At 38.9% G+C, this 21,656-nt stretch overlaps 1 protein-coding gene across 2 annotated transcripts; it reads right to left on the bottom strand.

Annotated features, from left to right (window-relative positions):
- Positions 1-211: 211 nt before the first annotated feature.
- Positions 212-6,766, bottom strand: SEC61G (SEC61 translocon subunit gamma). Of its 2 annotated transcripts, none has more exons than XM_026006666.2 (4): positions 6,653-6,766; positions 4,625-4,723; positions 3,259-3,361; positions 212-405 (listed from the first exon to the last, which is right to left on the bottom strand). In XM_026006666.2, exons 2-4 carry the CDS (start codon positions 4,716-4,718, stop codon positions 396-398), a joined length of 207 nt encoding a protein of 68 aa, XP_025862451.1. In that variant the 5' UTR covers positions 4,719-4,723; positions 6,653-6,766; the 3' UTR covers positions 212-395. The 2 variants fall into 2 exon arrangements, with proteins under 2 accessions (XP_025862451.1, XP_025862452.1); XM_026006667.2 differs by lacking the exon at positions 6,653-6,766 and adding an exon at positions 4,955-5,745.
- Positions 6,767-21,656: the final 14,890 nt, after the last annotated feature.

Below are 21,656 nucleotides of genomic sequence, written 5' to 3'. Positions count from 1 at the left end.
ACCCTCAACTCTTTCATTACCTTTATCATCCTTTACCTGCTGTTTCTTCTGCCATGATAAGAAAATGTTTATCTGAGAGAAATGCACTCAGAAAGTGTAGTACTTCATTTTAATTTCTCTGATAAAGTAAAATATGAAGGATGGAAGGAAGGAGAGTTAATAAGGGAGGGAAAACAATACATTATTTCCTATCAAATTTGATAAATATCTATGATGGAAAAAAGTCAAGTTTATTTTGAAATTATTTTAATTTACAAATACAAAACATCTTGGAAGACAAAAAAAAAAACCATCAAAGAAAAACACAAAACATATTAGGCACATTTTTACTTCATGAGCTTCTCGTATCAATTATTCACCAATCCCCAAGATGAAAGACTCTTTTAAAAAGGTATTCAGCCTCCACTGTAAAAGAAAGAAAACATTCCATTTGAGTGTATAGAACATTTTGGTAATAATAATAATTTGAAATGCAATACGCTAGAATTTCACGGAGCTAAAAATCTGTTATTTGAGAACCCCAAGAGAGCATAAAGGAGAAGAAATGATACTTTAAAATCTCGGCATGGAAAAGGTCCTTAGAGATGACGTGGCTTCTGCACAGGCTTATCTTAAAAAAACTCAGAATACTCTTTTGGGAAAGGTGTTTAACAGTCTAAGACTTGTTTAAGAGTCTTGTCTTTCTGAACAAGGTAGAAAATATGAATTACAAGTAGTTAGCTAGTGAGTTTTTCAACTTGATATGCAATGAGCCAGTTGAAAATAAAGAATAAAACTTCCCACAATCACTAACAGAGGTTTAATCATAATGAATACAAAAATCACCTTTTCTATAGAACCTCTTAAGTCTTAAAAGCATAAACACTATATTGGTATGCTGAGATATACATTTTAGGTCTGTTTAGTAATTTTTTTTCTTTAAAGTAGGCTCACACCCAATATGGGGCTTGAACTCACAACCCTTAAGAGGAAGGACGGCACAGTCTACTGAGCCAGCGAGGCACCCCTAGTATTACTCAGTAATGTTAATTAAAGAAAAATTAACTGTATTATTAGATGAAAGTAATACTCCTGAAATACTCTGAATATATGCTTTAATGCTAAGTATTTTTAGTATTATTAAATTGTATTGCTATAACCTAAATATCCTCAACTATATGTCCTTTAAATTATCGTTCTATAGCTATTCCTTTGGACTGCTACAATTGTATAGAAGTGGGAAAAACTTTTATCATAAGGAAAATAAAAAGTGCTAATTCAGCCTAATGAAAAGAAGTTTATGCTTATATTTCATTTACTATCATCCCAAAATAATTTAAGTAGTGATTTATGCTCTTTTCAAACAGGAAGAAAAGATCTTTTGGTTTTAAAGATGTTGAAGAGAGTCATGAGAATAGTAAGTTTTGATAGCTTTTTTCAAATAATGTCTATTTGGCCTTCATGTTAATGTAAAAACTATCTAAAGGTAGACTTTTAACCCTATAAATGTTGAGAAACATTTTACTAGAAGACAAGTTTTCTAAGTAACTAGCTATTGAACAATCTCTGATTAGTAAAATTGGTAAAAGATACTGTGCGTTGGGACACCTGGGTGGCTCAGTGGTTGAATGTCTGTCTGGGAATCGAGTCCCACACTGGGCTCCCCACGGGGAGCCTGCTTCTCCCTCTGCCTAATCTCTGCCCCTCTCTGTGTGTCTCATGAATAAGTAAGTAAAATCTTAAAAAAATAAAAAAAGATATTATGTGTTTGCTGTGGAAAGAATTAAAAGAAAGGAAATCATTAATACTTGTTTCAAAACCCTGTTGGGAACAACCAGACAGACTAATCTCAATCCAAAAAGGGGACACTAAGAGTGCCTGTCCTAAACAGTACTTTAGGCCACAACTTAAACAATGAATTAAAAGATTTTCTAGTACAAAACTAGGATAAATAACAATGTTGGACAGATTAAAAACTCAAAAGACTTCCCTAAGGGAATCTAGGAAAAAGGAATTTAACAAGGATAATGTTCCATTCTTAAGCTAAAAACAAACCACCCCAACTGTTTAAACCCAGGATAAAGGAAATTTATTGTAGCAGTTATTTGTGAGAAACTGTCTGAGGATTTTAGCCGTTAGCAAGAAAACATCTGTAGAAAGCATTCAATTCTAAATACCGGATTTTAAGAAGACTGATGAAATGCAAACTGGAGTATAAAGTAAGGAATGTGACTCAGAATGAGGAGTGTTCAACTGAGCCAGAATGAGAGAAGTCTCTTAATAATGGTTAACAATACAGGCTCCGGAGTCAGTCGGCCTGGGTTTTATAGGCTGCTCTACTGCTTACCAGAGGTAAGTAATATGTACTTTCCATCCCTGTTTCTTCTTCATCTCTAAGAATGAAGAAACTACTTGAATTACTACTAAAATAGTTGTGTTAACCTCACAGAAGCATCATGAGGATTAAAGGAGTTAACTGAAGTAGGAACAGTCCCTGGCACACAGTAAGTGCCCAATAAATGTTAGAAACTATTACTATCGCCATGACCATCAGAAAAAGATAAAGAACCTTATGTTTTTCATTTAATTCAACAAATACGTATTCACTGCTTTTCATGGGTACAAGAAAGGATACATTGGACTAGGTTCAGCAGTACATACTCTACAGAAAAAACATATACACGTATATATTCCCACGTATAAATATTCTGTATACATATTAACACTGTGGGTGTTCGTAAACTATCTACAACAGGACTGGCTCAGACCCCACAGTCTAGTGAGTAGAGGCCCTATCAATGACTCAGGCATACAGTAATGTCCAGCCAGAGAGTTAAAAATACAGTATCTCAGAATTGCTACAAAGATTATAGAACATATAAAACCACTCCTAATTACCAGGTACTCATAAATACCAGTAGAACTCTAGCAGCATTAAAAACTAAGAAGACCTATCTATGTATTAACAAAACAGTAGGCTATCAACTCAACGGATTTCCACCTTTTTTAAAGACTTACGGGGGGGGGGGCGGGGGGGAAGCGCACGAGCCCACGCACATGTGAGCAGGGGATAGGGCAGCAGGAGGGGGAGAGAGAATCTCCAGCAAATTCCCTGAAAGGAGCCTAATTCAGAACCTGACTCGAAGTTCGATCCCATGACCCTGAGATCATGACCTGAGCTGAAATCAAGAGTCAGATGCTTAACCAACTGAGCCACCCAGGAGCCCCTTCAATTTTTATTCTAGCCTAGATATTGTCTATTTCAAAAAGTTTACTTACACAATGATGTTATTAATAGGGATATGGATCAATTTCACAAAAAAGCCAATGAATCCCATTATAGCAAATCCTATTGCTGTTGCCATGGCAATCTTCTGGAATTCTGGATTTAAAAACACAAAATTTAGATTATTTTTTGCATTGTCACTGCAAGTATAGCAGAGAAAACTAACAATGATGTAAATAAACTTACTGGTGTACATTTCTCCTGATAGTAAATATATCATTTGAAAATAAACATGATATAAAGAAATAAACTGCTCGACAGATTTTGAAATTTTCGTTATTTTACTGATGTTTAAGGAATATAAGTGTCTGTTCATGCTAGTGAATCCACCAATAAGCAGCAAAATATTGTATCTTCTTAGCAAATGAACCTAATACCAAAAAGTAAAATATGAATAAAAGAAACGCACAGTATGTTTTAAAAGTTGTTATACATTAGAAGTATTAATTATAAAACCACAGATCATGACTTTTTAAAATAAACAATAGGTCTGTTGTCTTTGATATCATAATGAAGCCAGAAATAAAGCCTGAGAAACCAAAGTAGGCTGGTCACAATCTTATGTAACAGTTTCAGGCCCTAGTAATGCTTCCATTTAATCTATTTCCTCAGGGAAGCTTCCCACTGCCCTCCGGACTTGGTTAGTCTTATTATGTGCTGTCCAAACTCCCATTTCTCTTCTATAGTAATTACCACAGCTGTAATTAAAGTGATAATTGCCATTATTCATTCATGACTGTCTTCCCTCAAAGAGTCTAAACTACCCAAGAACGATTAATCCAAGAGGATTACATATTTTTATATGTTATGCTGTATATATATTTTCTATTACATCCCCAGCTCCTAACTCAGGCAGTACTCAAACAAATGAAGGTAAATTCTAGTGCACCTTGTAACAGATGAATCACGACAAATGAAGACTTTAACTTCCTAGGTTAGCAATACCTATAATCTTAATTTCATGTTAAGGTTTTGTTTGGGGGAGGGGCTCAGAGGGGGCCAGTGGCAGGGCAGGGAGGACTCCCAAAAGATTTTCCAGAATGGAAACGTGGAAGATACTAGAAACTCTGAAGCCGTTTAACTACGACTAAGGCCTAACATGGAAAATAAGACTAATATTCTTTCACAATTTGAAAATACCTAAAACAGAAAAATCTATAACGTTGTAAAAAAGTGTGTAAAATTTAGGGAGTACTTAAAAAGTAACAAAGGAAAACAAACACAAATCATTAAAAATGTTGAAAATAGTGCAACAGTCATTAAACAGGAAGATATTAATCAAAGACTATTAAAAAAATGCAAAGGTTTCATCTTTTCTCCCCCCTTTTCTTTTCTTTTCTCCCAATTTAAAGCTATTACCTTTTCGATCAGGTTTAGTGCATCTTTTAACCAGCCGAATGGAGTCCTTCACAAACTGCCGGCTTGGCTCAACGAACTGCATTACCTGATCCATGATGCCTATTTAAAAAAAAAAAAAAAAGTAAAAAGATATACTCACTGGTACTATTTATCGTAAAGAAGTACTTGCGCAACACATCAAAATGTAAAAATCAAAACGACTTCATGCCGGAGACGAGTCCATTCCATTTCATAAAATTAAATTTAAAAAAATACCGATTTCAAGCCTAAACCTGGGAAACATCAGACTGAAGGCAATAAGAAAAAAAGAAAACCCAGCACAGGTCTCACCTACGCCTTTATCAGGGTGGAGGACACCTGCTGCTCACACAGGAGGTCAGTCAACAAGACATCCCTTCCTCACCCACTGGGCAGTCTCCGCATCCTCCCGCTGGGAACCCGACCACGCTGGGATCCAGCAAACACTTCCTGTATTTGACGTCAGACTCTCAGAAACCAGGGCCGAGCGCAGGGAAGGCCTGACTATGGTGCCACAGGCGTCTGGACTGGAGGCAAACGTGGGTCTCGATCTGATTGTTCGAGAAGACCGTGGCCGCACCACACCTTTAGAAGAGAGTGTGTTCGTGCGGAATAGGCCCTAGTTCCCCAAACCACGACGATGGGCTAAACCAAGATCCAGACTCGGAGAAGCTATTACCTGCCCTCCCAACCTGTAGGCGGGACACCCCTCCTAAGTTCTTCGGGGTCGCCTACCACGCAACGGAAACGCCACCCAAGTTCGGCCTCAGAGCCACCGCCTGGGGGGTGGGGGGGACAAGGCCAGTTTACTACCGGCACCCTACCCTCTCTCTGCCCTCTCTCTCGTGCTTAGAGCGCGGCGGGCCAGGTGCTTACGGAGCTTCCCTAAGTTCCTTAAATCAACCGACGACAGCCGCTGTCCAGGGCAGCTGAGGCTCCAAAGCCGCGTCCGGGGAACACAGACGCTCCAAGCCGCGGCGTCCGCGCCCAGGTGGGCAGCTGGAACGGAATCCCGGAAACCTGCGCCAAGCACACCAGGTCCCCCGAAAACATACGCAGGCCTGGTTTCTCTCTTTTTTTTTTTTTTTTTGATTTTTATTTATTCGTGAGGAACAGAGAGAGAGAGAGACAGAGGCAGAGGGAGAAGCAGGGAGCCCGACGCAGGACTCGATCCCGGGTCTGCAGGGTCACGCCCTGGGCTGCAGGCGGCGCTAACCGCTGAGCCCCCGGGATGCCCACGCCTGGTTCCTTAATATTTCACTCAACTTTGTCCTCCAAATCCGATGACGCTGCAGTGTCCGCACCCAGGTGGGCGGCTGGAATCAAATTCCGCAAACATTCTGCGCCAACTTAAGATATTATTTATTCCTGAGAGACCCACAGAGAGACAGAGACACAGAGAGAGACACACACAGACCCAGGCAGAGGAGGGGCGGGCTCCACGTCGGGAGCCCGTCGCGGGGCTCGATCCCGAGGCCCCGGGGTCACGCCCTGGGCCGAAGGCGGCGCTAACCGCCGGGCCACCGGGCTGCCCAACCTGGTTTCCTAATATTTGGCTCCGCTTTGTCCTTCCAATCCAGTTCGCTTGAACTCGGTGGAGGCTGTGAGGAAGGCGAAGGGCTCTTTCCTGGGGGGGGCAACCCAGAGCCGCGGCCTCGCCCACTCCCACAGCGCGCTGGGACGCCCCCCCGTCAGGTCCACACACACCGAGCGCCCACGTCGGCCCCCGCTGGGCACGGCCCTCCCGCCCCCTCCCCGCCGAGCCCACCCCGGAGGGCGCGGCCACGGGCGGCCGAGGCGAGCCGCCGGGACCCTGAGCGCTGAGGGGCCGGAGCCCATCGGAGCCTCCGCCGCCGGGACCTGGCTCCACGCAAGCCCCCGCGGGAGCAGGACCGTGGGCAGCCGCGAGCGCAGGACTCGCCTCAGACCCGAGCAGGGGGGGGGCCCTTCCGACCACCCGCCCCTCAGCCTCCCGGCGACGCCCGCCGCCCTCACGGGGACTCAGCTCACCTGCCGCCGCCTCCTCACCCGCCAGCGACACGTAGCACAAGAGCTGACGACCGAGGCTACCGGAACCGGAACCGGAAACCGCGTCTCCGGCCTCTAGCCCGCCCACCCATCCGCCGCTCATTGGTCCCTCACGCGGAGACGTCAGTGCGCAGGCGCTGCTCCGAGTACGCCTCGGACACGCCTCCCGGAAGAGGCGGCCTGCGGTGCGCGATGACGTGCGCGCCCCCGGTTTGGCCCTCCTGGGCGGCTGCGTGGGGCGGCTCTGGCGTCCTTCCCCGGCAGCGTCCCCGGAGCCCTGACGTCAGCGCGTTCGCGGCCGGAGCCCCGCGGCCTTGCGCGGCACGTGCTCTGCAGACGCGGGCGAGGCCGGTGGCGGCGAGGTGGCTGCGATGGACGGGACGGGCCGGGCCCCGACTCAGTTGTTGGTTCGGGTCGCGCGTCCCCCGCCTGCCCGCACTGCTCACGTGCGTTCGATTTATTGATCGAAGGGAAGCTCGCAAGCAGCATGACCACGTGACGGCCGACCTCCCCCAAAGTCTCCAGCCCCGCCCGGCCGCCGTTTGGGATCAGTCTGGGGACGACGTCCAGAACGGGGTCCACCCTAGGTCTGCTCTGCGTCTGGTTGCAGACGTGCTTATAACGGGTACCTGTTACCTGTTTTGCTGAAAATATTATGAACTCAGGCCGTGATCTCTTGGGTTGTGGGACGTAGCCCTGGTCTGGCTCCCTCCCTGCTCGGTGGGGGGGGGGGGGGGGGGGGAGTCTGCTTGAGATTTTCTCCCCACCTCCCAACCCCCTTTTTTAAAATCAATCAGTAAATATTAATTTGAGAAGAGAAAAAAAAAAAAAAAGCTCAGCTAGGAGATTTTAGGAGTTTCTACAACTGAGGATTCTTGCACCTCTCTGACCTCTCTGACCTCAAGACCCTGTCTGCTGCTCCCGGGTTGTTATATTTCTTTCTCAGGCATCCAGGTGCCATTACCCTGCTCCATGGTTAGGATAAGAGCAGAAATAGCAAGCACAGGCTTTGAAAACGGTTTTTTACTCTGCTTCACCTGGCACACATCTTGTGGTCAAATGTCATGAAACAAGTATTTACAGGCTCCAGTATTTTGCTTTGACGTGAGACTAAAACCATAATCCTGCACCTTCGTATTTGGAAAGCCCAGAATCCCTACCTACAAGGAAAGTGCTGCCCGTCATGCTAAGATGCGTGTAACAACCCCTGAGCATCCTCGAGGACCACATTGAACCAACATGTCTTTGGTATTTAGATGAGTATATGTTTGTATAACAACACGCAAGTGATGAGAATTTCTCCTTGAATTCAGAACTTCTGGACGTTGATTTTGGAAGTGACAAATATATGCAGTGGCCATAGAGCCATGGAAGTGGTAAATGGAACTTGACAATTGCAGTATTCTTTATATTTCTCATGAAGTAGTATAGTACTAAGACTATGTAATAATGAAACCACTAAAAATAGATAATTGCAAAGTGACAGGGCTGAAAAACCAATCATTAGACTGGCATTCAAGGAAATGACGCATTTCACCCAAAAGGAAGCAGGAAAGGAGGAACAAAGAAAAACAAAAAAAGTAATTCAGTAAAAACAAACAAACAAACAAAAAACAACAAAAAAACCCCACCCAAATAATAAAACAGGAGAACTAAATATAATAATATTTATATTTGTAATACATCTAAATGTTATTTGTATGTTTAAAAATTCCCCTTAAAAAAACAAGTCAAAGTGGATTTAAAACCCAAAGATTTGGCTATATGCTAATGGCATGGGTGTACTCTAAATATAAAGACATAGGTTGCGAGTAAATAGATGGAAATGGAAACTATGAGATAACAGGGTCAGAATTTGGTGCCAGGATTTTTTGAAAGGAGATCATATTAGATCATGTAGATTTTAACAAAGGGCATTACTAGAGATAAAAAGAATCATTTCATAGGATAGAAGGTCAATTCATCAGAAACAGTCATAAATATGTGTGTGCTTAATAACTGCGCTTCAAATGACATGAAACAAAAATTGACAAAAGGGCATATCTACAAATAGGAGATTTTAACAATTTCTTTCAGCACCTAATAGAATTAAAAAAGAAAAATCAGTAAAGAAATTGAAGATCTGAACATTATCAACCACCTTGACCTAACTAATTTATAAATGGAGCAGTACCCCTTAAAACTGCGTGTACATTCTCTTCAAGTGCATATGGCACTTCACCAAGATAGAACATACTAGGTCTTAAAAAGTCTTAAATATAAAATAAATTCAAATCATGCATTCTCTTCTCTGACTACTACAGAATTAAAACTGTAATAACCAGATAACCAGATAAATCCAAATGTTGGGAAATTAAATAACATTCTTCTAAATAAGTCATGGGTCAGTGAAGAAATCACAAGGGAAATTTGAGCATAACTTGAACTGAATGATAATGAGAATGTAGTATATCAAATCTCAAGATACTACCTACCACTCAACCACAAGAATGGTCAAAAAGGTTGATGACATCAAATTTGGGCATAAATAGAGATCAATCAGACTCTTATTGTAGGTAGGAGTATAAAATGATGCAATCCTTTTGGAAAAGACTTGGTAGTTTGTTATAAAACTAAGCAGACACCACCCTATTAACCTCATAATTCCAAATTTAAGTATTTGCTGAAGATATATGAAAATATATTCATGTAGGGACACCTAGGTGGCTCAGCGGTTGAGCATCTGCCTTTGGCTCAGGGCCTGATCCGAGATTCCCAGGATCGAGTCCCGCATCGGGCTCCCTGCATGGAATCTGCTTCTCCTCCCTCTGCCTATGTCTCTGCCTCTCTCTCTCTCTCTCTCATGAATAAATAAATAAGATTTTTTTTAAAAAAAGAAAATACATTTACCTAAAAACGTATACAAGAATATAGCAGGTTTATTTTTAGTAGTCAAAAAAAAAAAAAAAAAAACGAAAGTGATTCAGGGACCCATCAAAAGAAAAATAGATAGGATGATGTGTACGCATGTTGAATTACTATACTGTAAACCCAAAACTAATCTAACCCTGTAAGTTAACTAGACTTAAAAACTTTAAAAGGAAAATGGGAATGGTTAAACAAAAATTATATTTCTACAATTAAATACTATTACTCAAGAGAGAAAAGATAGGTATATGCAACAATACTGATGAGCAACAAAAACATGACTAGTGAAAGACATCTCTGAGAAAGAGTGCATACTTTACAATTCTGTGTTTAAGAAGTTCTAGGCAAGGTAAAATTAATGTATGGTGAAAACAGTGTTTGGAAGTAGGGGTTGAGAAGGATAAGGAAATTCGGGTGAAAAATTACAACTGGACAAGGGTTAGGGTTACACAACGTCTTAGTTGAGACTGCATAACAAAATACCATAGACTGGATGGCTTAAACCATAAACATTTATTTCTCACAGTTCTGGAGGATAGAAGTCCCGGATCAGGGTGCCAGCATGGTCAGGTTCCTGGGAAAGGGCCTCTTTCTTCTTTAGAGACGTTTGTCCTCTCTTTGTGCTAGTCCTTCCCCTTACGTGGGTACTAATGCCATCATTGAGCATCACCCTCATTACCTAATGACTTCCCAAAGGCCCCACCTCCATCACAGTAGTATTTCAACAAGTGAATGTGTTTGGGGAAATCAAACATTCAGCCCATAGTACAACTGTGTGCATTTCTCACAGCTCATCAAATAGGTCTCTGCATTTTACTTTATATAAAATTTGCCTCAAAAACTAAAGCACTATAAACAAATACTGAACCCTAGTTAAAAAGGAGTGAAGAATACAGTTATCTGCAATTTAATTAGTTAAAAAGGTGGATTAATGGTTTGATAGAGGATAGGTAAGTGATAAAGCAAATACAGCCAAGTGCTAATTGTAGACTCTTGTGGTCATGTGGGTATTCACTGAACAATTTTTATGTATGAAATTTTTGTAATATGGGGGAAAATATATACACAGATCACTAAATCAAGTTTTTAAAACTTTGTTCTGACAAATAGTGATGAATATAAATTGAAAGTATATGCACTAGAAAATTTAAATTGTTCCTTAATTTAAAAATTTCAGTGAAATATTAATGGTGTCATTTGAGATAAGCTGAATTAATGCTCCATTTAGATTCCCAAATCTCTGCCTGAAGGAAGAAAAAGTTAAAAGCCCCGTGTAGATAGAGAATTTTTTAAAACATCACGTTGAAGTAATAAAGCTTCTGGTTGGGTTAATGAATATTTTACCCAGAGTTTTACTCTTTTGTTCCTTAAAGTAGGAAAATAGAATCTTTAATTGCAAGTGAGATATATGATATATTTTACATTTATTTTACTCCCAAGCAAGATCTCTTTGCTTGTTTGAAGAAGAGTAAAGAAATTACATCTTACATCTTTCTTTTATGGGCTTTCAAAATGGGTATCGCAAACATATCACTAGAGTTCTCATTGCAGGAATTTAAGAAGTTCTATTTTTTGTTATAAAATAATATTGAATCACATAATGTGATATATATACATATGTATGTATTATATATGCCTATGTTTAAGAAAAGGCTAAGATAGATTTACCAATGTTTAAATTTTATTACCATTCTTACTAGTTAACATTTTCAAACCTTAAAGTCATTTTTTTTTCTTAAGGTAATAAGACATTTCATAAAGGGATAGCAAAGCTCTACTGTATCCTGAGATTTAGGGACTTTCCGTCTTAGAGCCATTCCCTCAGAAGTTATGCTTCAATATAGAAGTGGTGGGAACAAACCCCTCCTGGTTTGGCCCCGCAAACAGAAACAAATGCTAGTGACAAAGCTCACCATTTCGATGCTGATGTCACAAGAGCTATCCTTGACTTGTCAGCTGTGATGTTCCCTTATGTCTTCCCTTGCTTCAACTAGGCTTATGTATTTTCGTTCTCTCATCTGTTAATTCCTCCATAACATCCTGCCCCTCCTTATTCTCCCAACTTTCTATTTCCTTTTTTCTAGATTTCCTTCAAATCCATCTTCTTGGGAATTTATATTTTATCTGCCCTCTAAGACAAATACTAGTTTTATGAGATCGGCACCGCACAACAAAAAGGTGAGGAGCAGGGAAGATCTGTGAAGAGCCAAGGACCCCATAGCATCTTTTTGTGGTGTATTACCTCATCTAAGTATCAGAAACTGGGAAGAGCTACCTTTTTTTTTTTTTTACCTTTTTTTTTTAAAGGGAGAAGCTGATACTCAGTGTTATAGACTTATACTTGAAGTAATACAAAATCGTGAAAGTGGTAGTAGAGCTCCAGAAAAAATTAAAGGTTAGACATAGAAACAAAGAGTCTTTGGGGCAAGACTATTTTAGAGTTAAATATGATCCAGTCAAATACAGTTTTTAAAATACTTTAAAGAAGTTATTCTGTCTTAATTCCCCTGTAAACATGATAACTAGAATAGGGCAATGAAAATGACTCGACAGATTTAGATGGCATAAACTTAATTACCTGTGACCCTACATTGTCAGTTCTAATAAACAATTTCTGTTATTTCTCTACAGCATTTGACATCCTTAACTACTTCCTCTTGAAACTCTGCTACCTTTATTTTACTTTAGGATAATTAAAACAAAAAGAGAAGAGCACTTTCTTGACCATTTCTGAGTCTCCTTCAGAGATGGTTTCCTGCGCTGGTCCTGTATGGTCAAGGTAACTGCTCTAACACACAAGCACACCATCTGGTTTAACACCATGTTTATTCTCGCCCAGACCCAGTCTCAGATGGACTTGATATAGGGAGGTGGTCTACTTTCCAGTCATTTAGCATCTCAGGCTCCTTAAACCATGCAGTGCTGCCAATTTCCAGGGCCTTGGAGTCTTCAGGTGCCTCCTTTGCATCCAACCAGAGGATAAAGGAAGAAAACAAATGTGGAGGCTTGAGTGAGACCTGAGAGGCCTAAAAACAGCATCCATCACTTTAATCTAAATCTCATTGACCAGAACCAACCAGTATGGCTTCACTGATCTGAAGAAGTCATAGGAAACACAGTTTCATTGTGTGCCAGGGGAGGAAAGAGGCATTAGTATAATCGAATAACCAACTAGTCTTTAGCATTTTCTCAGGTATGTATGTTCCTAAGGGTTCCATTCTCAAAATGTTCTTGCATTTTAGATTTTTCAGTTGACTCTTCGGGTTTTGATTACTATGAGAAGATTGTTGACAAGTCTATATATCTCTGATCAAGATCCTTTTAAAAATTTAATTTTTAAAAAATAATCTCTACACCCAATGTGCCACTTGAACTCACAACCCTGAGATCCAAAAGTTGCATGCTTCACCAGCTGAACCAGCTGAACACCCCAAAGTCTTGTTAAATGGAAAAAAAAAAAAACCAGAGTAGAGAAACATGCCTACAGTATGTTACAACTTATCTAAGAAATTTTAATAATATCTCCACATATACTTAATGTTTTCCTGAAGATTTTTAAAATATATTTAATTAGAGAGGGAGAGTGTGGGCACACATGAGGAAGTGGGAGAGATGTACAGAGCCTGCTGTGGGGCTCGATCCCACCACCCAAGAGATCATGACATAAGCTGAAACCAAGAGTCAGATGCCCAACTGACTGAGCCATCCAGAGGCCCCTATATTTAATTTTTTAATGAAAATATAAACTTTTAGAATTATATGATTACCTGTAGTGTGGAGAGATTAAGGGTAGAAGTGAAACCTACCTGAGTATACCTCATTTGGCAGATTTGATTTTGGAACTGAAAATTTTTATGATTACTTTTAAAGACTTAATCTTTTAAAAGTAAACTTTTGAAATATACAGCAACTGTTCGAAATGATTTTGAAACAGTAATCTGTGTGATATAAGGATAAAATGAAAAGCATAATAAGCTTAAAGAGTTTTTAGTAATATTTTTGGTAGGATTGTTGGTATTGTTATTGAGACTTATTTGTGTATTATCGGATAAAGCACGTCAGTAACTATGTTGGTGTCATTGAAAACTAGAATTTTCAGAGTTGCTGAAAGTTAAAACAGATAAAAGGATGGCATGGTTAAATTAAAGCCCCGTCATTTTTAGTTTGAATTGGAAATACCATGAATTTATGGAGTATTTTATCTGAAAACAAATAAGAAAGATTCCCTGGTCTGTGCCCTAAAAAGGCCTAGAAACAATGTTCAATCTAGTAGTAATGAATTTCTAGCCCCAGATTATGGTCTTTGTATATTGTTTTCTAGGAAAAGAAACCAGTGCTCTGTGGAAAAATGGAGGATTCAAGGCTGAGGCAGGAAATCTATAGGATGAGTCTGGACTATTATTATCCAAGAAGGCTGCTAGAGTCCTGTCAGAAGGACTCAGGAGCTTACCTGAAGAGCTTCCTGCTAGCCAAAGATGGGACACTTTGAACCTCAGTAAGGATGATAAATACAGTGTGTCAAAACACATTGACTATGTTTAAATCCATGTGTTTATAATTATACCTAAAAACATTTCAGTCACCTTTGGAGAATATAAATGAAGCATGTAATGACTTTGAAAATAGGCAAATAAAGGGTAAGAATCAAGCATTCTAATTTTCCTGTAACATCTGACCAAAAATATTAATAACAGGAAACTTCTTTTTATGAAATTGGTGCAAGTACTAAACAAGAGCAACAAAATGATATAGTTAGAATATTACATGTTGTACTGACAATAGGTTAATGGACCTAGCTATGAATCAGGGTAACATATATTTCCTAAATATTTTAGGGTTGGGGGCCATAAAGTCTCTGTTGTAATGTAAAAGTTGCTATATGAAATCTATAAGAGAATGGATGTGACTGTGTTCCAATAAAACATTGGTTTTAGTAATAGATAGAAGATCAGATGGTCTGCAGGCCATAGTTTTCCAACCCACAATCTAGGTACTGTTTATCAATGCCTAATAACATCACAAAAGAGAAGATCAGATGTGTACCTCTGATGTAAGGACAGCATAACACCACCTGTGAGGGAGCTTTGACAAAAAATAAGAATAATTAAACCTACTCTCTCATCAAAACAGTAGATGTAATGCTCAATTTATAGAAAGTATAGGGATTGAAGAACATGTTAGACATCACCACCAGTATGTAGTCAGGAAAAAAAATGTACACTGAGGGAAACTACAGGACAGATGGCTTAGTTTTCTAAAAAAATAAATGCAAGAAATAAAAGCAGAATCTGTGAATTATATATATATATATATACACATAAATATATGTGTATATATATATATATATGACAGGGCTTTAATTTAACCATATATATATACACACACACACACACACATATATATACACATATGTATGTATTTTTAAGATCTATCCACTTATTTATTTTAGAGAGAGAAAGCTTACCAGGCAAGGGGCAGAGGGCGAGGGAGAGAGGATCCATAAGCAGATTCCCTGCTGAATGCTAAATTCTTCAATGAGGCTCAATCCCAGGACCCTGCGATCATGACTTGAGCTGAAACCAAGAGTTGATCACTCAACTGACTGAGCCATCTAGATGTCCCCATGAACCAAATATATTTAAAAAGTATATCAACTAATGGCATATTTATCCTGAGTCAATAAAAAGCTGGTATTTTAAACACACATGAATTATATTTATAATGTTAAAAATTATTGTTAATAATTAGGAGTGATTCTGTTATTATCCTAAATTTTAAGATGGGTGCAATAAGAGTTGCTAATTGGGGAGTGGAGAGGATCGTCCATCAGTTTAGCTGTTTTGTAAACTAGATTCTGCATAATACTTAAGTCTGTGGTTGTCCAGTTTTTTGGTTGATCTAGAATTTTAATTCCTCAGCTAGGGGCAGACAGGAAGGGTTAAGTCAGTAATTTCTACCTGATTCTAAGTTATATGATACTGCTCTAGTGAGCAGAACTCGTGCAAACATGGTGTCAAAATTGTTCATTCAGTGTGTATTTAGGACAAAGTCCATCCACATTTGGAGTATGGCTATTATCTTAATATTCTTGGTTATTAAGTACATCTTAAAACACTTATGACTATATTTTAGCAAAAATAATGCATACTAATTATTTTTAAAATTCAGACAACACAGACAAGTAAAAAAAATGTTGAAAGTAACCACTATCCTTCACCTAGTAAAATGCTTTATTAACAAACCTCATTCCAGTTATCTCTATGCAGATACATAGAAAGAAATGTACATGAATAGCTAGAAAAGAGATATATTTAAAAATATAGTAAAATTATCTATAAAATAGTTTACTTTGAGTTTAACAAGAAAAATGAATTAAAATCAAAATGAAAATTTCTATATTTCTGAATGTAAGATAAATATTTATTTACTGCATTGTAGTATTGCTCCTTAGTTACAACTCTTAGGTTAAGAAAAACTGTGAAAAACTTGAAAGTTGGAGTTACTTTACAATATATATCCTTAAAATGTTTTCGTTTTAGGCCATGAAATTGGTACCTTATTGTGATGAGAAAATTAACACCCTTCCTCCTAACTTCCCTCCCAATTTCTGTTAATGTTTTGGAATATTCCCTAAAGGAGAGATGAGTCTTTTGGTGAGGCCTGGTTTAATTCATTCAAAATAATAAAGTAAAAAATTTTAAGACCCCCACATTCCTATTCACCATCATACTAGCGTCCTAGTTAATGACATAAAACAAGAAAGGGGTGGGAGGAAGGTATATAGAAAAAGAAAGAAAATTATCTTCCTTCACAAATGACATGATTGACTCTAGAAAACCCCAAAGAATCAAAAAAGTCTGGAACCAATAAGCAGTTACAGCAAGACTACAGGATACAAAGTTAATGTATGAAAGTCAGTTGCTTTCCTAGATACCAGTAATGAAAAATTGGAAATAAAAAATACAGCATCATTTTTATTAGCACCAAAAAGAGAGGGAGGAAAGAAGGGAGGCAGATAAACTTAGCTATAAATTTAAAATATGTTTAAGATCTGTGTTAGGTGAACTACAAAATTGATGGAGGAAATCAAAGAAGATTTACATAAATGGAGAGAGATTCTGTGTTCATGGATAGGAACACTTAATATTTCAAGATGGCAGTTCTTCCCAACTTGGTATTCAACACAGTTCTATCAAAATCCCAGCAAATTATTTTGGATACCAACCAACTCATTCCAAAGTTTATGGAAAAAAGGAAGAGTAGCCAACACATTATTGAAGAAAGTTGGAAAATTGGCAGTACTATGCTTCAAGACTTACTGTAAATCTAAAGGAATTCAGACAGTGTGGTATCGGTCAAAGAATAAAAAACAGATCAACTGAATAGAACAGAGAATCCAAAGATAGACCCACACAAATACAGTCAGCCAATGTTTGACAAAGGAGGAAAGGCACTATTATGGTGAAAGCCCAGATAGTCTTTTCAGCAAACCTACTAGAACACCTGGAAATCCACAGGCAAAAAGATGAATCCAGACACAGACCTTACACCTTTCACAAAAATTAACTCAGAGTGGATCATAGACCTAAGTGTAAAGTGCAAAATTATTTAAAAAAAAAAAAATCTGGAAGGTAACAGAAGAGAAAATTCAGGTAACTTTGGGTTTGGTAATCATTTTTTAGAAACAACTCCAAGATCACAATACATGAAAGAAAAAATAAGTGTGAAGTAAATAAATAAAACCTTTTTAAAGGGGGGAGACACCTAGGTGGCTCGGCGGTTGAGCGTCTGCATTTGGCTTAGGGTGTGATCCGGGGGTCCTGGGATCCAGTCTCACGTCAGGCTCCCTGCATGGAGTCTGCTTCTCCCTCTGCCTGTGTCTCTGCCTCTCCCTCTCTGTGTCTCTCATGAATAAATAAATAAAATCTTTAAAAAAAAATAAGTGTGAATTAATTTAGGTCAAAGGTTCTGCTCTTCAGAAGACACTGTTAAGAGAATGAAAAGACAAGCCACAGCCTGGGAGAACGTATTTGTAAAACATATCTGATAAAGGACTGTTACTCAAAATATACAAAGAGCTCTGAAAACTCAGCAATTTAAAAAAAAATAGGCAAGAGATCTGAATAGACATTTCTGCAAAAGATATACAGATGGCAAATGAGCATATGAAAAGGTGTTCAATATCATGTGTCATCGGGGACTTGCAATTAAAACAATAATGAAATACTACTACTACCTGTTAGAGTGACTAAAATCCAAAATGCTGACAACCCCAAGTGCTGATGAGGATGTGGAGCAACAGAACTTTCATTTCTAGTAGGAATGCAGCATGGTGCCATCACTTTGGAAGATACTTTTGTGGTTTCTTACAAAACTAAATATAACCTTACATTACCATCCAGCAGTCATAATCCTTGGAGTTGAAAACTTATGTCCACCCGAAAACCTGCACGTGGATGTTTATAGCACTTTTATTTATCATTACCAACATGTGAAGGCAACCAAGATGTCTCTCAGTAGATTAATGGATAAACAAATGGTTACATCTATAAAATGGATTATTATTTAGTGATAAAAGAAAAGGAACCATCAAGCCATGAAAAGACATGGAAGAAACTTAAAAGCATATTGCTAAGTGAAAGAAGGCGGTCTGAAAAGGCTGCAAACTGTGTGATTCCAACCATATGATATTCTCCAAAAGGCAAAACCATTGAGAGTTAAAGAAAAAAAAAATTATGCTTGCCAGGGCACTGGGAGGAGGGCAGGAAAGGATGAATAGAGAGAGCACAGGGCATCTTTAATGCAGTGAAACTATTCCTTATGACCTTTATGGTATGATGGATACGCGCCTTGTACACGTTTGTCAAAACCCACAGACGTGCACAACCCAAAGAATGAACTCTCGTGTAAATTATGGACTAGTCATCATTGATGGTAACAAACGTACAAGATGTAATAGGAGAAACAGCAGACAAGGTCAGGGGAGGGCACAGTAGTTTCCTGTACTTTCTATTCAATTTTTCTGTGAACTCAAAACTATTCAAAGTCTTACTAATAGACAGTAAAAGTTAAAAATTAATTATAAGACTCCAGGAGATGGAAAGAAACTAGAGAATCACTCCTCTCTAGTTTTCTTTTCTTTCTTTTCTTTTCTTTTCTTTTCTTTTCTTTTCTTTTCTTTTCTTTTTTTTTTTTTTAGGCTGTTTCTAAAACAAATTGAAGCAGCTTTGAGATTCCTCCACTCTTTCCCTCTATCAGTCAGTCTTTGCTTTTTGTTTTGTTTTGTTCTCAAGATTGTGAGAAGCTTAGCATCCCTCCTAAGAGTGGACGGAGATGAGTTTGACCTGGTTATAACCAATGGATATTTAAATTTATTAATTTATTGCAGTTCAATTGGCCAACATATCATTATCTTCAGATGTACAGAGTTCAGTAATTCATCAGTTGCATATAGCACCCAGTGCTCATCACATCATGCATCCTCTTTAGTGCCTGTCACCTAGTTATCCCATCCCCTGACCCACCACCCCTACAGCAACCCTCAGTTTGTTTCCTATAGTTACGACTCTCATGATTCATCTCCCTCTGATTTCTTCCTATTGCATTTTCCCCTCCTTTCCCCTTTCCTCTGCACTATTTCTTGTATTCCACATATGAGTGAAACCATATAATTATTTTTCCCTGATTGACTTATTTCACTCAGCATAATACCCTCCAGTTCATACACGTCAATATAAGTGGTAAGATTCCATCCTTTCTGCTGGCCAAGTAGTATCCTATTGTGTATATATACCACACTTTCTTGATCCATTCCTCTGTCGATGGACACCTGGACTCTTTCAATAGTTGGGCTATTGTGGACATTGTTGCTATAAACATTGAGGTGCAGGTTCCCCTTTGGATCACTATATTTGCAATTTGGGGTAATTAGTAATTCAATTGCTGGGTCCTAAAGTAGCTCTATTTTTGACTCGTTGAGGACCCTCCATACTGTTTTCCAGAGTGGCTGCACCAGTTTGCATTCCCACCAACAGTGTAAGAGGGTTCCCCTTTCTCCACATCCTCATCAACATTTGTTATTTCTTGACTTGGTAATACTAACCACTCATGTGAGGTGGTATCTCGTGGTTTTCATCTTATTTCCCTGATGCCAAGTGATGTGGAGCATTTTCTCATGTGTCTGTTGGCCATTTGTATGTTTTCTTTGGAGAAATGTCTTTTCATGTCTTCTGTCCATTTCCTGACTGGATTATTTGGGTTTTGAGTGTTGAGTTTGGTAAGTTCTTTATAGATCTTGGATACTAGCCCTTTATCTGATATGTCATTTGCAGATATCTTCTCCCATTCCATAGGTTGCCTTTTAGTTTTGTGGGCTGTTTCCTTTGCTGTGCAGAGCTTTTTATCTTAATGCAGTCACAATAGTTCATTTTTGCTGTGGTTCCCCTTGCCTCTGGAGACATGTCTAGCAGGAAGTTGCTGTGGCTGAGGTCGAAGAGGTTGCTGTCTGTGTTCTTCTCTAGAATTTTGATGGATTCCTGTCTCACATTTAGGTCTTTCATCCATTTTGAGTTTATTTTTGTGTGTGGTGTAAGAAAATGGTCCAGTTTCATTCTTGTGCATGTGGCTGTCCTATTTTCCCAACACCTTTTGTTGAAGAAGTTGTCTTTTTTCCAGTGGATATTCTTGCCTGCTTTGTCAAAGATTAGTTGACCATAGAATTGAGGGTCCATTTCTGGGTTCTCTATTCTGTTCCATTGATCTCTGTGTCTGTTCTTGTGTCAGTACCATACAGTCTTGATCATGACAGCTTTGCAAGATAGCATGAAGTCTGACACTGTGATGCCACCAGCTTTGGTTTTCTTTTTCAACATTCCTCTGGCTATACAGGGTCTTTTCGGGTTTCCTACAAATTTTAGGGTGATTTGTTCCAGCTCTGCGAAAAATGTCGATGGTATTTTGTTAGGAATTGCATTGAATATGTAGATTGCTCTGGGTAGCATAAATATTTTAACAATATTTATTCTTCCAACCCATGAGCATGGAATATTTTTCCATCTCTCTGTGTATTCCTCAATTTCTTTCATGAGTGTTCTGTATTTTTTTGGGGGACGGATCATTTACCTCTTTGGTTAGGTTATCCCTAGATATCTTGTGGGGTTTGGTGCAAATGTAAATGGGATTGATTTCTTAATTTCTCTTTCTTCAGTTTCAATGTATAGAAATGCAAGTGATTTCTGTGCATTGATTTTATATCCTGCCACATTGCTGAATTCCTGTATGAATTCGATCAATTTTGGGGTGGAGTCTTATGGGTTTTCCACATAAAATATCAAGTCATCTATGAAGAGTGAGAGTTTGACTTCTTCTTTGCCAATTTGAATGCCTTTTATCAATTTTTGTTGTCTGGTTGCTGAGGTTAGGACTTCTAGTACTACGTTGAACAACATAAGTAAGAGTGGGCATCACTATCATATTCCTGACTTTAGGGGAAAAGCTCTCAGGTTTTCCCATTGAGAATGATATTTTCCGTGGGCTTTTTGTACATGGCTTTTATAATATTGAGGTATGTTTCTCTATTCCTACACTTTGAAGAATTTTAATCAAGAAAGGATGCCATCTTGGGACGTCTGGGTGACTCAGCAGTTGACCATCTTTGCCTCAGGGCATGATCCTGGGGTCCTGGGATCGAGTCCCGCTTTAAGCTCCCTGCAGGGAGCCTGCTTCTCCCTCTGCCTATGTCTCTCCCTCTCTTTGTGTGTCTCTCGTGAATAAATAAATAAAATCTTTTTAAAAAAGAGAAAGGATTCCGTATTTTGTCAAGTGCTTTTTCTGCATCTCTTGAGAGGATCGTATGGTTCTTGTCTTTTCTTTTATTAATGTGATCTATTATGTTGATTGATTCATGAATGTTGAACCACTCTTGTACCTGAGGAATAAATCCCACTTGGTCATGATGAATAATCTTTTTAATGTACTGTTGAATCCTTTTGACTAACATCTTGGTGAGAAATTTGACATCCATGTTCATCAGGGATATTGATCTATAATTCTCCTTTTTGTGGGGTCGTTGTCTGGTTTC

This window comes from Vulpes vulpes, chromosome 5 (genome assembly GCF_048418805.1).
Source record: "Vulpes vulpes isolate BD-2025 chromosome 5, VulVul3, whole genome shotgun sequence".
Taxonomy (NCBI): domain Eukaryota; kingdom Metazoa; phylum Chordata; class Mammalia; order Carnivora; family Canidae; genus Vulpes; species Vulpes vulpes.
The sequence above is the reverse complement of the archived record's forward strand: the minus strand, read 5'-3'. Positions and strand labels throughout refer to the sequence as shown.